Source organism: Glycine max, chromosome 19 (assembly GCF_000004515.6).
Source record: "Glycine max cultivar Williams 82 chromosome 19, Glycine_max_v4.0, whole genome shotgun sequence".
Classification (NCBI taxonomy): Eukaryota; Viridiplantae; Streptophyta; class Magnoliopsida; order Fabales; family Fabaceae; genus Glycine; species Glycine max.
Window position 1 is genome coordinate 40,944,723 of NC_038255.2, and position 18,789 is coordinate 40,963,511.

At 31.2% G+C, this 18,789-nt stretch overlaps 1 protein-coding gene across 2 annotated transcripts; it reads right to left on the reverse strand.

Annotated features, from left to right (window-relative positions):
- Positions 1-191: 191 nt before the first annotated feature.
- PTF1 (transcription factor bHLH48-like) lies at positions 192-9,339 on the reverse strand. Of its 2 annotated transcripts, none has more exons than XM_006603653.4 (7): positions 8,333-9,339; positions 8,094-8,222; positions 7,891-7,956; positions 2,457-2,525; positions 1,852-1,923; positions 996-1,203; positions 192-620 (listed from the first exon to the last, which is right to left on the reverse strand). In XM_006603653.4, exons 1-7 carry the CDS (start codon positions 8,855-8,857, stop codon positions 583-585), a joined length of 1,107 nt encoding a protein of 368 aa, XP_006603716.1. In that variant the 5' UTR covers positions 8,858-9,339; the 3' UTR covers positions 192-582.
- Between the last annotated feature and the right edge of the window lie 9,450 nt (positions 9,340-18,789).

Consider the following 18,789-nt stretch of genomic DNA (forward strand, 5'->3'; position numbering starts at 1 on the left):
ATCTATTTTGCAATTAAATATTTAAAAGTCTCTTTAGTGAACGAATAAAGCAATGTCTCAGAGTAGAACTGAGGGAATCCGAGGGCAAGACAACAAGATAAACCGGCTGCACTGCTGCTGGAATCAACAATAACCAACGGACTTAATGCTTTGCGATTTGAATGGGAAAAGAAAGAAAATACTGCAAGTAATTCAGAATTAAAATATCTTTTTTTAGGAAAATCCTCATAAAGAGCCAATCATCTAAGTAGTATTTAATGAACAAAGCAACCCACTCCCATGATAGTTCAGTAGTAACAGTCCGTTCTATGATTTTACAATCTTGAATCAATCACCTCATGGATTGAATAACCCCTATAGTTAGTATACATAGTAATAATAATATCATACTATAAGAATAGCATGCCAATTCATCTTACTTTCTGGCCAAAGAAAATCCAGGTTTCCAACCGTCTCTGACAAATAGAAGACATAGAAACCCTGCTAAATGTTGAGACCGCTCAAATCACTGCTAACTGCGAATACTATATTTGATATATACACTACTAGGCTAATAGCTACTGGTACGACTTCTGTACGCTTTCAGAGCTCCATCTTCAATTGATTTAAGTGCAGAGACGCTGCAACACAGTTTAAATTGAACTCAAATACATTTTAAAAAAAATTGTCCAGAAATATATAAAAAAAACTTTAAAACATCTCTGTACTTTGATATTGTATTTGAATTAACTCCTTTCCAACTATTTGTAATTTCAATTAAACGACTAAAATGCGTAATTTATTATTATGAGCAATAAGCATCCTTCCAAGATCCCCATATGATTTTCATTATCAGAATATCCCATTCAAAGACAGAATACAATTCCAATCGCTATCTATTTATGAAGTCCGTGGCCAATGGCAGTAGGAACCATGATGCGACGGATTCAGAATTTTTTTTTGTTAAAAAATGGTTTGTGGATGAGTAGACGATAGAGGCTAAAATTCTATTCTACCTGAGTTTGCCGATGAGTCATAACTCAAAAGTGAGTTTTCCGGAGTCATGAAATTATGGTTGACTTCTTCCCTCTCCCATAGCGGTTGGTGGAATGCATCCAATTGCCACTGCTGTTGATAATGCTGCCGGTTGCCATTGAGTGGGATTTCTGGCCACATGAGAGGTGTCACCATGCTAGGTAAGTTACTATCCACTAGAGATGCCCCCTGTAAGTTACAAAAGATATTTTAATTTTTATCAGCGGTTCTCAACATTGTACTTCATCACGATCACACTTGCCTAACTCGCCTAACTCGCCTAACTCTACCTTTAGCTGAAAACATTTTCAATTCTATAAACTAAGTGGGCAACCCCTACCCTGATTTAAGGATTAAGATGCAATGACATAAATTAAAAATATGCCAGAGGATTTTTAATTAATGACTAGGATGGATTTAGGCAATCAAGTTTAATTAATGACATTGACATCCAATCCAACAGAATGGCAAAAATCACAGTGACTGTCTACAAGCATCTCTTTCAGTTTCCCACATGTACCATTTCAATTTTCAGACTACTATTAATTAAACAAAGACAATTAAATAGGACAATAACATCATTTTGAATTTTTTATCAATTACATTTCACCTACATGATGCATAAAGCATGCAGCACCAATAGCTACAATGAAGCCAGAATAAGAAGTTCTTCAGAAAGAGAAGTCATACATTATTCCTCAAGTATAGCCTTTTAGTTATGCCAAAGAATTTAGAGTCTTCAGATTACTCCCCCAGTCAAAAATAAAAAGATAAATTGTATTTTCTAATTTTTCTTCTACAGAAGATAAAATTGAGTTAGATTAATCTATAACTTACATCAGTAGCCAATAAACTGTCGAGGCTGAAATCCATTCTTGGGTTAACTGCTGCCAGTTTCATTGATAAGATCTGCACCCAGAGCAAAAAACAGTGAGATCAAAATCATATTGGTGAAAGTTAAAGTAGAAAAAAATATGATCAAAAGAATATTGTAACTTTTGAGCATATTCACTAAACATACAGATGAATAATTCAAGGAGTAAGCAATTTCATGCCTAGGTCCACATTATGGAGGGAGAATAGTAGTTAGACCTATTAGGAAATTTTCAAGTAGATTACAAGCCATATAGCCTAAAATAATATGACCATTATTACTGCTAATGATTAATGCTTCCTTACAGTTACAGGCAACCAATGCTTTAATTGTTCCAAATAACCCCCAAATTGTTCCAGTATACCACACTAACTTAAGAAGGCAAAATACGAAATTTTAAGACGCCAAATGAATTCAGAATTTGAGAAGGAAACCAGGCCCTTTCTTTCAAAAATTCTAAGCATAATCCATAATTTTAATTGAAAACCAAATAGATAATAAATTAACCAGCATAGCCTGCTCATTGGAAGAATATTTATGCAAAATGTCTGCAATGTGAGAGTCTGACCTCCACTTGACGCTGTAGAGATTGCACATGGTTGATGATTTCATCCAGAACCATTGCCGTTCCTGATATCTGCACAGTAAATCAATTCATGTAGCTATACTTGACCTACATTAGCTATTTTGAGAATATTAAATCAATCCAAATGTACTACAAAATCATAGATTAAGGCTTCCATATCAAACAAAAACAGGGGGCTCATTTATGGAACAAGCCTGAAACCTGTATGCAAGTGTCATGAAAATTGTACATGGTAATTGTGCCAGAATGAGAGAACACATTTTTGGTAATAACTTATACCCGATTATTCATCCCCCATGCTCTGAAATATTACAGAGTAGAATGATTTAAATAGTAATTCCATATCATCAAGAAAGATGCATGATAAATTTTTATGCATTGCAGCAAAGCTCACCAATCTCTATTTTTTGCATCATATTGTTGACAACTCAATTTAAAACCAACCCATAAATTTTAGTTTTGGAAAAATACATAAAAAATGGTGCTAAAATGCAAGTGCAATTAATAATCGATTAATGAAGAGAACTTAGTCCAAAACTCTCTAGAACTAAAACTAAGTCTGGCTTATTCACTAAGCAAACAAAAAAGAAACAAAGAAAATTGTTCATTGAAGCTTCAATAACCATGATCCACGGGCGCAACTATTCTCCCCTCAGGTTGTGGAATCAGCCAATGCTGTCCGCTATAAACTCGTATGGTGTTTCTGAACGGACCCTTTTCGAAACTACCCAAATAGTAGGAATGTTACAGCAGTGGGCTGGCCTTTTTCAAACAATTATTTAATAAAAAATAGAAAGGAACAATCCCTTAGAAATTATGAATGAAATATAATCATGTTTATTAGGACAACATTAAAAACGGAGAAAAAAGGTTATTTTCTTCTTTATACTTTATAATGCTAATACCACAATTTTTTTTATTCGCATTTGTTCTTCTAGCACCATATAAAAAATAAAAAATAGTTCTGTTAGAAATATATTACACATCTTAGTTTGATAAATCTTTTCTTGTTTTTATTGCTTTCGTTTCTATCTGTCAATATGATGAAGACAGCAATTTACATATAAATATGTAAACGTGATTTCAATGACTGCATCCTATGAAGAGTTTGATGTTAATATAAACGATTGAAATTTAATTTTCCATATCAATGCACAAGTCGTATATTATAACCTGTTCTTTTGGGATAAATCTGGAGGTACTGGTATGTATTTAGTTTATGTTAAGGTGACATTATTATTATTATATAAAAAATGTGTTTAGGTGACATTAATTTGATTGTACAATTGACCCCAGCCAGTTAGGTGAAAGGTCTGCTGGTTGGCAGCTGCACCCCAAAAGTACGCATTCTTTTCTCGACCATTTTCTTCATCCCATAAATGATGATACCAAACTCGTAAACCATCACCGTCAAAAGATGGATTAAATATTAATATCTCACTAGCCAAAGGGACCCATTGTTATGGATACTAGTTTGAAGTTCAAGTAGAACCCCCTCCCCCCCCTTCTCTGTCTCGTCCGCCCCACACGCCCACCATTCTGTCTCTTAAATAAGCCAGAAGGTCGAAGAAAGGAACAATAGGGGACTACCCAAATTGTCGCATATAATAATCCATGACGTGTGTTTGTGTATGCATGTATTGTCCTATTCAAAGAATGACTGACCTTATCACCAAAAAATTACCACTTTATTATATGTAATACTATTCTACATGCCAATTTTTTAGGAGTGCTAACTATTTCTCTGCATTTTGTTAAATTATCCTTTTTTTAAAATATTTAAGTCAAACTTAAACTCAACTATTTAATAAAAAAATATTTTAGAAAAAATAAAAATAAAATTAGTAATGGAAAAGCTGAGAGCAATTGATACTCCTTGTGGAAGAATGAACAGAGCATACGCCCAAAACAAATGTTAGAGGAAATTGTAATTCTTTGACCAAACAATGACTCTTACAGAAACAATTTACTCCAAGACCTGATAAGGCAGAGTGAGGGCAGCCTAACTAAACCTGACCTGAAAGACCAAACGGTGAAGATGCCACCTAGCTCTGTTGCCTGCTCATTTATGCTAGGTGGAGCTTTAATGACAGGTGGAATTCTAGGAATCCCAGTTATACTTTGGTAAAATATATTCCTAATTGAGCTGAATTTGTTGAATATCTCTGTGATTCCGCTAGGGGCCATAATAAGTCCTTAACATATTTGTGGATAAAACTCAATTTTCTACAAGACAATGTTTGGGTGTGCAAACTGTAATCCAAATATGCATTAAAGCAGACTAGACATAAGCCACGTTGAGTCAGATTTGGGAAAAAAATTTAATTGATCCAATCAATTGAGATTGGGTTGAGTTAGATAGGGTTCAACATATATTAACCTGATAGCTTACTCAATTAGATTGGATTTAACATAATTCAACATAATGCAACTTGTTGAACTGACATAATTCAACCTTTTTTAGTTAGATGAAGTCGGATTGATTGGGTTTGATGAGTTAGTCAAGTTAGTCCAACCCATGTGCAGCCCTACAAACGCTGGTCATAATTGTCAATTGTGTAAAACGCACTTCTTTTTGCCTTTTCATAAAACTACTTGAATCTGATTAAATGTAGAAAAACATGCAATACAAAAAAATTAAGACAAAATAAGGATTCAGCTAAGCCCGTGCCCTTTATCATGCTGCCACGTAGCTAAGTAGCTAACATGCCCATCACCCTGACAGATTAATCTGCTTTTACCCCTCTTCCCTGGCTCTTAGGGATGGTTTGAACCTAGATTGTAAGTGTCTAAAAAACCACTCAAAATAAATGAGATTTTTACTCATCAAATAGGTCTAAATTTAGGCTTGGGTTATTATTTGCCAGTTCAAGGGTCAGTTTAGATACTATAATATTCACCTCATACCACAGCACCTATATTATATATAATACAAACTATTATATAATTACATATTGATTATATCTTATAACCAGGATTTCTTTTTTTAAAAAAAAGAATTGAGTTTATACATTGCAATTTTAATTAATGCTTTTTTTTCTTGTTTTGTTGATGTTTCTTAGTTAACTTAAAGAGAAAATAGGTTATGAATTGACCGTGCAAAACAATTTTACTTTCTATCGTTATTCAGTCACAAATTATCATGTATAATAAATTTATTAATTTTTATAATAATTATCTTAAAAATCATATTAATGGTAATTTCTTATTCATTGATAGTGTAAAATAATTTTAAATTGTCAATGCATGCATGACCATTAAGCTCTAACTTTAATATTAAAATAACATCTTGTTTTACTAATTTGTTAAAAGCACCAAATATTCCACTCAACCAAAAGGCAAGTAATAAATCCATGTCCATATATACTAAAATTACACTATCTGCTAAGTATGAAATTAGTTACATTTTCTTGGGCTTGAGTATGAACACCAATACTCTATTTCCTATTTAAACCCTACCAATAATCATCACTATCAACAATTCCACCTTCTTTATTCCTTCCTTTATTCTTTCCTTTTTCTTTATTCAACCGGCAGTGGGCCATGAAGTAAATCAGCCCATTTATTATTTTTTTATATTTAGGAAGACAATTTAATCAGCCCATTGACATTGACTGAGATCCATGCCCAAGTGTTGACAGCTCAATCACCACCCCTAACAATTGAAAGCTCGAATAAATTCAGTTTAATTTACTAGTTGTATGTTTAAATTAACTTATTTTATAATGAAAAATTCCATAAATTCATAAGAAAGATTAAAAATTCATTTTTTAAATTATTCTTTTTCAATATATATATATATATATATATATACACACACACAAATAATTGCCAGTGCGGGGCCTTCACCACGTGACAGCACTTGGTGAAAAGCAGTAGTGCCGTTTTGTAAAAAGCCATGGGAGTTAAGTACTGCTTGCTACATGATGATATTTTTTGTGTGCGTGTGCGTTTTCATGCATATCAGGCTTTGATATTTTTTTTATCGCATAAAAACTGAAAAGGTTGTGCATTAATTAATTGTATATTGTATATGGAGAAAAAAAAAGTATACCTTTAACTGAGTGCAACACGTATCCCATTATTATCTTATCAGGCGTAGTCTTGTAAAGACGGCCCAACTTCACGTGGCTTATACATGATTACACATGAAGCTGCGCCTTAAGAGTTGTCCACTTAGGCCGTTCAATGAAACAGGAAAATAAATCAAAGAAAAAAAAGTAGTAGAAGAAATAGATAGATAAAGTAAAATAAATAATAAACGTATTATTTCAATTGTTAGAAGTATATAAAAAAAGTAATTATTTAACTTATTTAAATAAATGGAATAGTAAGTAAAAATAAATAAATAAATAACATGATTTTTAATACTAATTAAAAATTAAATTTTTAGTATATTACGTAGTTTATTAACATAAAAGTATTTATAATTTTTATATTAAAAAACTCTGTAATTTTAAAAAGTAAAACAATCCCACTTTAGAAAGAAATTTTTTTAATATGGAATTCACTCAAAAAACTTCCTGCCTTATTATTTTTTATATCGAACAAATAATAAAATTAATATTACCATCCTAATTCATTATTTTTCTATTTGGTTTATCTTTATTTATACTCGAGTAAAGATAGAATAAGAGAATATAAAATACCCTTCAATGTCTCAGCTTAAAAAGGAGTCAGGTCAAAACGACTAGAGGCTCTTAATTAACAATTTTTAAGGCTTGTTTATCCGTGAATAATCCATCTTTTTTGTCTGGGTTCAAGGTATGTAGTAGGGCTAAGCTCTATTTGATTGGATGGTACACAATATTGCATCTTAAAGCTCAGCTTATATGAGCTTCCAGACTTTTTTTTGGGTCAGGACTTAAATATGTGCTAGAGTACACAACTGGGTGCCTAAGTGCCTTCCTATTGTTTAAAAAAAAAACAAATTTAAAATTATTCTAATTTATTATTTCCGAAAATGACCAATTTGTTCGGAAAAAAACCCTTTACTTACGACGCTCTATTCAGGCTAATACCGTAGAAGATCTTCAAAGTTAAGAGTTTGAAATGACTAAACTAACCTTCGAAAAAAATTCTAACCACTTACCAGAAAGAAACCACCCAAAAAGGCAAATGCAAAAGAGAGGGTGAAATTACACAAATGCCATGTTTGACACTCGGCGCCAGTGGTCACTTCTCTTGATGTAAAAGAAATCACTTTTATTTTAGAGGGGTTGAAAAGGTGACAATGACAAAAACCGTTGTTATAGCTCGTAACCTAGTACATAATTACACTTTTGGGAGACAAATTAGACGGAAAAGGATGACATAATCCAACAGAACGAACAAAGCACAATTAATTAATTAATTAATTATAGTAACTAAGGGTTTAAGGTTTGAAGATTAAGACCACAAAGGAAGAGAGACCGACCTTGTCGCAGCCTGGGACCAGCTCTTGCAAAAGCTTCATGCGAGCATTGATCTTCTCTCTCCTAGCCTATGACAGAAACTCAGTTATATCATAATAAAATAATACTAATAATTAAAAAAAAACACTAAAGCTTGCTAAAACTATAAAATACACTAAAGTGATCGAAATTAAACTAATTAATTAGTGATTAATCAAGCGTTTACCCTTTCTGCCAAGCTATGGCTATCAGTGGCTTGACCTCGACGAACTCGAACATGGACGTAGGGAAGCTTCTCGCCGTCACCGGATGTCTCATCGGCGGCGCTCTTACGCTTCTTCGACGATCCTTTAGCCTGAATTCCACAAAATCGTATATTATTTCACGTTTTGGGCATTGAATTCTACGGTAAACAGAAACCCTAATTCTCGAATTTGTTGCAATCAGGGAAGGAAGTAACGTTACCGTTACCTTCTTCTCTCGCTCCTTTCTCTTGGCGGTCCTCTGAATGTTGTTTTCAACCGCGGGATCCGAAATGCAACCCAGCCTCGAGCTCGAGCACGGGTTCGAATCGGTCTCTTGCGGCTCGTTCTTCACTCTGTCCAAAGTCGAACCGGTTCCTGCTGGAATCAGGCGCGCCTCCCCCGGCGGAGGCGGCGAGTTCTCGCCGGCGAACACGGAGAACTTCGCGGCGCGTTCGATTAAGGCGGCGTTGGAAGGGAAGGTCAAATTGCTGCCGAAAGAATTGAGCAGGTAGGGTTTCTGGTTCGCGCTGACATGGCAATTAGGCGGTTTCCGAGCGCTGTCAGATTCCGGCGAGTGAAGGAGCTCCACCGCCTGCGTCGGCGGGAGTTCAAGCAGCGCGGTGAACGAGCTCGCGTTTTCCGGCGCCGGCGCCATGAGTCCCTGAATTTCTTCGTTGAATTGAATTGACTCGAGCGTGGCGCCGTGGTGAACGGATCCGCGCAATCCTCCCGGAGCTTGGTCCATTGAGCGAACAAAACGCAGCGTAGAAGGTCCAATTGAACCGTACACACCTCGAATTTTGTCTTTACTTGGACGAATTCTGAACCGTGACAGTGTTGAAATTGGAGAAAATGAGGAAATGAAGAATGTGTGTGGGGAATTTCGTTACGAGTGGAGTGAGAGATAGAAGAAGCAAAGCTTCAATGGCGGTCAATGAAATTCTCTCTCTCTTTCTTTTTCTTTCTCTTTCTCTCCGGTTCTGTGATTCTGTCTCTGAGATTGCTTCTCAGCCATTTGAAGTACTGCGAAAGCAACGTTGCTACGCTACGGTTACTCTACTACTGTTGAATCATACGCGTACGGTTCTAGCCATACAGTTTCGTTGAGGTAAGATTAAAGGGTAGGTTGGGACCACCACCCATTGAGGGCCCCATCATCTGGGAATATCATTTTTTTTATTTTTTTATTCAGAAATATTATTGATTTCAGAATTTTCAGTTCAAGAGGCTTTCTTCGATCTCCACCGTTGATTTGGTTTCGTTCTTCTTCTTTTTTAACGCATAATCAGTTTCCTCCTTTTTACGATTATGGAGATTCAATAGACCAATAAGCCTGTGGATGAAAAGAAGCCCGTTGGAGCATTCCGTATCCTAATAAACGTTCTGTTGCGGTAACTTTGTTATGAACCTTGTTTAATTTGATAATAAGCTATCGATCGGAAACGTGATATTGACATTATAAAGCAGTTTTTGCTATATTTGGGTCATTGAAAGCACTTCTAATTCATTCATTATCTCTTTCTGGAAGTTTCCCACCTTGCATAATCTCGTTCCTTCAATAGTTTATTGCTCCCGCAATAACGTGCTTCACATGATGAGCATAAAGTTAGCGCTAAAATTCGTCTAATCAATAGTTTACCTTTGTTTTTAATTCAGGGGCTCAATGGTAAAACTAATTTGATCTTAATGTTATGAAAATTGTGTTTGAATCTGAGTGTAAATCCACTTTAAATGACGAATAAGTAAGTATTTTTTTACTTCTAAACTAATGCATATCCATGTTAGGACACCCAATCAAACACCTAGCTATTTGAGTGCAAAAAAGTTCCATATTAATAAGTGATCTTTATATTATATACTATTATATAATATAAAGACTTTATATTATATACACTTTTAAAGTAAGACATTTCTTTTGTAAATTGGATTAACGGATAAGAAATTATTTTAATTTAATTTTAAAATATAATTACATTAAATATTCTAATGGAAAGTTTTATTGATAAAAATGATCCTACTCAATTCGATTGTCTCTTTTAAATAATACATGTAGGCTCGTAGCAAAATAATGTTCTCTAGAAGATTAAGTTGAAGGAGTGAAAAGAGTGTAAGATATTCACAATCTCAATTTTTTGTGTGTAAATATTGCGTTGGAACTGCATTTGTTCTCCCTACAGGCGCGTTTAGTCTAACACAACATGTTGTAGCTTTCACGTAAATTTGAAATTTGATGTGAAATAGTCGATTCAAGCAAAAATTGAGAGGGCCAAATGGATGGTGTTAGAATGACTAGATAGTACTTTGGTATAATGTGTTTGGATGGAGAAATTTAAAATTATGAGGATGAAAAAAATGAATGAAAAAAGGAAAAAATATGATTGGTATGCTAGTTATACGTGTTCCTCTATTTAGGAGATCAGAGAGTGTTTCTCGAAGAAGAAGACTGTGAAAAGAGAATTTCAATTTCTCACCTTTTAGAAGGAAATTGAAATTCCAGATTTTTAGTTGTTTAAATTTCTGTTTTAAAATTCCAAAATTTTAAATTCTTCATAAAAAACATCCAAACAATGAATTCTACTAATGTTTGAATGTCACACGGAACAAATTTATGACAAGTAGTGAAATGAGTTAAACTGTTTTAATTATTTTGATAACAAAAAAATAATTATTTTGATTACTTAGTTTTTTTTTTTTCATGGAGCTTACTTTGGTTTATTGTAACAACTAACAGCTATCTAAAGCATTTCACTAGTTTTGTTTCGTTTACTGTATCCATAGTCTTACCTATCTACTTAAAAGTTTTATCTTTTTTTTTTACAAATACTAAAACTTAAAAGTTTTATCTTAAACTTACATTACTGTTGGTATAGTTAAAATTATTTTGAGTAAATTCTATCTAACAATTTATTACTACTTATTACTTAAAGATATGAATTTATTTGATTTTATTTGATACTATTATTTACTATTTATGTGAAACCAAATATTTAGGGTTGAAAATGAGTTAAGTTGAGTTTGATTCAATTAAACTCGGCTTGTTAGCTCTAATCACATCAACTAAGAGTCAAATTTTTTAAATTTTATATATTTCAAATTTTCAATTATTAGTAAATTTTAAATAAAATAATTGTTTAATTTTTTTAAAAGATAAAATTAAACTTATTCTATTAGCTTTATAAGGCCATAAAGTACAAAAAAAAAAATATAATTACAAGCAAAGTCTACATAAATAAAAAATGACCATATCATGCACATATAAAAAAATCCCAAATTTAACTTATTTAACGAACTCAATTTTTTAAATTCAACTCATTTAATTTATGAATCAAATTTAACAATTAAATTGAGTTTCGATTTATTTTTAAGTTCATTTGTTTCATTATCACCCGTACAAATATTTTTTGGTCCAAATACATATAAACACCACTTTCGAATATGCATAAAAAAAACCCTGCAAAGGCACGAGTAACTTGCTAATTATATTTGAAATCCACTCTAATCTAATAAGAAATATTTGTTTTTATGGTTTTTTTTTCATTTTTGTGATTTATATTGCATTCCATTACTTTATATCAACACCTTTTATTTTTACAATACAACTATTAATTTGTTTCCTAATTATGATTAGGATCATGATCCTTCGGCGTTTTAAAAAAACTGCAAACGAATAGTTTAAAATAATTAAATTTAAACATGTTTTTCGTTGCAATAAAATTGTAATTTTGTTTTAGTTTCTAATTTTTTTATACTATTTTCTTTTCTTTCCTTGTCATTGGCCAGATGTAGATCAAGTTATTATTAGACAATTCAATTAGGACCACAAAAATAATAATTTCTAAATTAAAATTATTGCATTTTTCGTAGGATTTTATAGTCCAAAATCCTAACGAATTGTTATGTGGGAATTAGAGATGATGATTATTTTTTAAAGTACAACAAAGATTAACATAAACAAAAAAAATGATAAGATTTTTTTTAATTATCATAATTAAGACTTTTATCTTCCTAGTAAGACCTCAAGTATTTTAACGAGCTTTCATCCTTTAGTCCACTATAACTTATAAAAAGAAATTACATCAAGCTACTTATATTAAATGAGTTTGATTTTATAAAAAAAATAAATATACAAATTATGAATTCTTTTTTTTAAGGTCAATAAAATATAAAAAAATGAAGTCATTCTAAAATAAGTATTCTTAAATTGATCAATAAAATAAGTTATGAAGAAATCAAATTTCGTAATTAGAAATGACAACAAGATGAACAACATTTATCTTCTAGCACGTACTATAGATGTTGTTGTTGGGGCTGAAACTGAAGCTTAAAATCTCTGAAACTACCCAGTCATTCAAAATTTCTCTCAAAACTTTTTAAGTAAAAATGATTCTAAAGAATTTTAAAAACAATATCATAGCCTTAAATTGGCTAGACTTGACAAGCAGAGTCAAGTCCTATTCAGTATATGTTAGTCACGGGTACCCCTATATGGCTATATCACTGGAACAAGCAGTTTTCATTTAACAAGTTTGCATTGCAGTTGCAGGGTGAGGAATTGGTTTATCCTCTCGGAAGACCCTGACCTCACGATGCCATAATAAAAGTGAAATTGGTTTTCCTTTATGCGACACTAGTGTACTACTAATTCATTGCAACAATTATAAAAGTGAATAATGAAGACCTCTTTGTTAGAGAGACAAGGCTATACCTGTTAATTGTTATCTTCTGACATTAGGGGACTCTTGGACCAAGGACAACGGAAAATGTACCATTAATTCTCCCATTCTCATGCAATGCTACTAAAGAGTCACACACATGAAAGGAAACCAAACCAGAAGTTATAATTAGTAACCAAGGTTAGGTAGTGGACACCCTTAAGTTTCAAATTGTACCCATGTACTCACTTAACCTCCCACATCCAGCGCTGTCCACAAAACAAATTTTTGGTAATGGTAAGTTAATGTATGTAGGTATTCCCATTAATGTATTGTGACACGTGTGAATAGTGTGATATGCAAAGCTTGTGTACCTTTCATTTATTATGATTAGAGGTTGGAGAAATAGTGTTCTATCCTCTTTAATTATGCTCTGCTTCAAGCGGCGATAAAAAAGGGTTAGAAAGGATCATGAACACTGTTCCTGTTTATAACTTTATATAGGATGGAAAGTAATCTGAACTAGATTACATGTTACTCATAATTAACTCGACTCATTCATTATTTGAAGGAATGGTACGTAAAAATGTAAGTGGGGTTCAACAATTTTTTTTAATCTTTCCGTTTTGGAGAGAAAGAGGTCAGAAAGATGACTTTATGCATTGAAAATACTAATTTATCCTTATTTTATTTTTTATTAAAAATATTTATGCCATTTTATATACATGTTTTTTTTCTTTTTACTACCCTTTTTTTTAAATAGGAAGAAAAAGTATTTTCCTTTCTTTTCATTTTCTTCTCTATCAAACATATTAAAAATAATCTCACTTTCTACTGATTTTCATTTTTCATTATTTCTTTCTTAAAGAAAAATACCCTTAGAAAAACTTATACGGAATTGAATTGAATTTATAAAAATATCTTATAAACTCTTTAATTTATTTCAGTAAGTTCCATATATAGTTAAATTTAATGTACAAATTCTCATCTGTTAAGGTTTTATATAAAAAATTACTTGTCCTCAAATATTAAATTATTTATAGTTAAACAAATAAATAAGTAAATTATTCTAAGCACACCCCTAATATTTTTCGTTAGGCTCACTAGTTAAATAAGTTAAATTTGAAAATCTTGGTTCATTTGTCAAATAAGTCAAACTTTCATACGTTCAACTTTTACATTTAGTATATAAGTTTAGATTTTAGGCGTAGTTGTATTTAATTTTTTATGCTAATAATATTTTTTTGATATATATATATATATATATATATATATATATATATGAATTAGGATTTTGTCGATGTGTATATTAGGAAAAAAGTTAAGAAATACAAAAATAATTATTAACTAAAGTATAAATATTGAATATCTTACAAATCTAAACAAAATGTTCAAGACTTTCTTTTTTAAGTCAATAACATACTTAATTTGTAAATAATACTATTTTAATTAATCTGACAAAAGAAGTGAATAAACTTGAGAAGGAGTGAATTGACTGTGTATTTGGTACTCCAAAAAAGGACGGAAGGGGGGAGGAAAAGGAATAAACTGTAATGATTTTAGAATTTGTAAGCGATTTGGTAAACTAGAAAGAGAAAGAAATGTTCAAAATTATTTTAACTTTTGCTTACTTTAATCTTTAATAATCCTATGAAAAATGCTATTCCTATTCGTGATTATTATATTTTTTTCCAATAACTATCTGAGAAATAAAAAGAACAGAATAAATTATGAGATAAAATGAAAGCTACGATAAAAAGATAATGAATTAATATAAAAATATTGAAAGAGGATATTATAAAAATATATTGTAAAATCACTATAACTCTAGTCTAATTGCACAGTTGCCGTAGATTTATGTTTCCAGCCTCTCACTTGTTTCCTAAAGCCTAAAGGTACGGTGTATATTTAAGATGTGAATAAAAAAGCATGATTTAGGTAAAATTATACTTAACTTCTCATAGTTTCATGCGTTTTTAATTTATAACATCCTATTTATCAAATCCCCTTACACTTTTTTATATTATTAAATTCCTTGTGCCTTATTTTGTTCCTAACTAGCTTATTAATCACAATTTTAATGGTAATTATAAGATTTTCGCTTCAATTCAACCTTTAAGAAGATTTAGAAAGAAAAATAAATTAAAAAGACGTAAGATACTACACTGAGAAAGTGTGAAACTAAAAAAAAAAAAAATAGAAAGTGTAGTTTGTAATTAAAGAGTGAATTGTTTAAAATGATAATTATTACATAAATCAACCAACACTAGATTATTTAAGTTTAACTAGTAATTTTGAATTCAAAACATTGTTATGTAGTTATCTTGAGAAAGATTATAATAATTACTGGTTGTTTCTTGACTCTCAAGTCTCCAGCTAGCTGATCATTTGTAGTTACAAAAGAGGCTTGACATGGAGTGAGATAGTGTGTTAAAATGTGATCAGTATAATACACTAATTAAATTAGTGTTTAAAATCATAAATATCAATTAATTTATTTCTTAAAATAAAAATATATCATTTTAGTCTTTGTAATCAATAAAAATTAATTACATTAGTTTATAAATTTATAAATATAAGAACTAATTAAAATTATTGATATTTGATAACTTTAGAAATTAAAATAAAATTTTTTGTAATTTCCATAACTAAATGAACTGAATTTTATAATTTTAAAGACTAATTAGCTTGGTCCCCACAAAAAATAAAGCACGGTTGTTTAGATCATTTAATGGAGGAAATAAAACCATATAAAAGAAACTTTTATTATGCAGTTGCAAGTTGCAGCTGGCCATTAAGGTATATTGTCACATACGAGCAAGGCTGTTAGGCCGAATTGAAAAGATAAGATCGTGATATATTATTCTCTGCGTAAGGAGAAGGGGTAAATAGCTTGAAGGGGAAAACTTATCCATTCAATATAAAAATATATATTTATAATTTTATATAATCACACCACCCAAACAAATATTATCAACCAATTACATTCCCGAGTTTGGCCAATATGGATGTTGTGATTCTTCTTTTGTTATTTAGAAATTAGTATTAACTATATTAAGTATGTACTGGTATAAGGGGCACCAACCAAAAGATTATTATTAATAAAACATTATTACTTGCATTTTTATTTAATGTTTTCTGCTTATTCAAACCATGAAAGTGTAACTTGTTGAATGCATTATGCATGTTTCCAATCTCTAACAAGCAGTAAAATCTGTCCATCGTACTGTTAGGGCGATAGCACTTACAGGCTTTGATATTAATGACAAAAAATTGTTGAGGGCAAGAATTGCATAAGTGCATAACAGATTATGAGAGTTTGACCTGACACGTTTCAACATTTTTTGTAGCCTCACATCTCTGCGACCTGGTTTAAGTTAGCAATGGATCAGTGAACGGTGGACTCTGCGTGGATTCAGATGCAAAAGGGTACGTAGCTAAATGCTATTCATATACAGCAGTGCACTCAGTTATATGTGGTCCTAAACCTTAAAATAAATTGAAAAACTACACCATTTTTATTAAATGTTATTGATTATTGATGAAAGAAGTAGAGTTACCCACTTACTACTCACTATTCAGTTTCAAGTAGTAACTAGTTGTTATAGAGCTCTGATTATGACTCAACCATGATCCATACATACACACACACACATATATATATATATATATATATATATATATATATATATATATATATATATATATATATATATATATATATAATTGTCCATGGCTATTAAATTCTACCTCAATTCTGTTGAAAATCTGGCCAACATACAAATGTATAGTTGACAGTTCTTAGAAAATGGGTCAGAAATTATACTCTTCTATTATTCAATACTTTAATATAATAAGACCACTTATGTCAAATCTGTACATATTAAATCAATTTATTTAGGTAGAACATCAATTGTTTTTATAGCAAGCAAGATAGGTTTTTATTTTTAATTTAAATGATAAAAAACATATGGTGACTATAAGGATGACTAATGCTTGGAAAAAGCTGTGTTCCTTAATGAAAGCATAAAATGTAAATGAGGTTTGGTGGATGACAAAAACATGAGCTGGTTTGGTTAGGTAGCTGTACTGAATGGAAGATTGATACAAGACAGACAGCAACCAGACATGTGCTGACAACACCAGTTGGGCTTGTTCTATGGAAAAGGGCAGAGCCTGAAGAAGAAGCCCATGAAACTCTTTAGGATTTAATTTTACTTAGCAAAGGGCCTAACCAACCATATCAACTGATGCAAGTGACATATAAGCTTGTTCCAATTTTATCGGTGTTCTGGAGTTTGAGTTTAAATATGAAGTTGTATTAAATACCCGAGAAACAGTTCTGTTATCCACAATAGTGAATAAAATTATCTCTTGTAAAGATACATGTGGTTTGTAAGAAAAAAAGCCAGAACCCAAATTGTGAATCCTAGAGCTTTGTATTGCACATAAACTTGTTCTAGTTTTACTAGTGTTCCCAAGTTTAAATTTAAATATACTGTTGTATTAAATACTTATAAAAATAATTCCGTTGTTCATAATAATCTTATTCTTATTCTGCTCGAATAAGATTATTTCTTATAAGATACATGTGGTTTGTTAAAACAAAAATCCTAATCCAAATTGTGGACCCTAAAACTTTATGATGCAGCTCTGATCATGATCTCTCTTTTCATCTTGTGATGGAGATTCCATTGGATCTTAGAAAGTGTTCACTTACCCATCTATGAATTGTAATTATAAGGATTAAAGGCCCCAGGGGATAGAGAGAGAAAGAGAGAACAAGAAAACAAAGGGAGAGACAAAGGTTGGCAGGTTGACAATGGCATTTGTACTTGGTGTTGTGGTTCGAATAAACAGAGAAATGAGAACTAGAAGGGTACCTCAAATTTGTGGACTTTCCAACTTTGTAAAGCGACACAAGGGTATAAGAGTATTCCCAGTTTCCACTTTTCAGTAATAAGGTCACTGGTCTCCAATATATCACAATATATGTTATGTTTGATGGTATCTAGTGCAAAACTTCAAATTCATCCACTGTGATATTCCAAATTTTAAATTTGTTTTGGTACTTTATTAGACCCATGCTGACAATTTGTCCATCTCAATTTTCTGGCTCTCACAGAATGTAGTAGATAGATAGTTAGCCAGATACAATAATGCAACTTCATTCTATGATTTTATTCATTTGTTTTCCCGTGCGACAATGAAGGTTCTTTCTGGCAAACAAGATAATTCGTAGAAGGGAAAGAAAGTGGCTCAGCAAGAAAACCGGGGGCAAGTGACATTACTCGTACCAAACATATGGAACATCTTTTTAGCCTTTTATTCGTTTCCTAACAAAATTGTAGAGAATTTGTTCCATTCTTGAAAACTGTTTGGGTTTTGGTCCCCCTCTCAATATTCAAAATAGTAGTTTTAATATTTAATAAATTAATTTAATTTGTATGTATCAACAATGTAAAAAGTTTATTGTTAATCAATAAAAAAAAAGTCCCACTATTTAGTGCGAAAAAAACCACATGAATACGACTTTTGTTGGTTAATTGGAAGTTAAAAAAGGAAAAAATAGATTAGTGTGTTTGATGCAAAAACACAGCAAATGTTTCCTATATCTTTCGTCTATTATTTTTCGTACTAAAAAGTATGACCCAAAAAAAATATAGCAGTAAATATGACTTTTAAGATATTTATATAAAAATTAATAAAATTATTATACATTATAACATTTAATTAATAGAACACTGCCATATATATACTTTAAATATCATCATGTATTGTACGTTTGAAGTTATGAAAACAATTTTTTATGACCTGTTTTATTATTATCAAATATTATTGAAAATATTTTTTTTAACTATCTATCTATTTTCTCTTCTATCTCATTTTCTTTCTATTTTTTTCACCATATCACTTATTTTATATAGAGAAGAAAGATCAAATTGCATCGATATAGTTTTAATAATTATTAATCTATTTTTATAACTTATATAGAATGTTATTTTTATTGATCTGGTCATTGAAT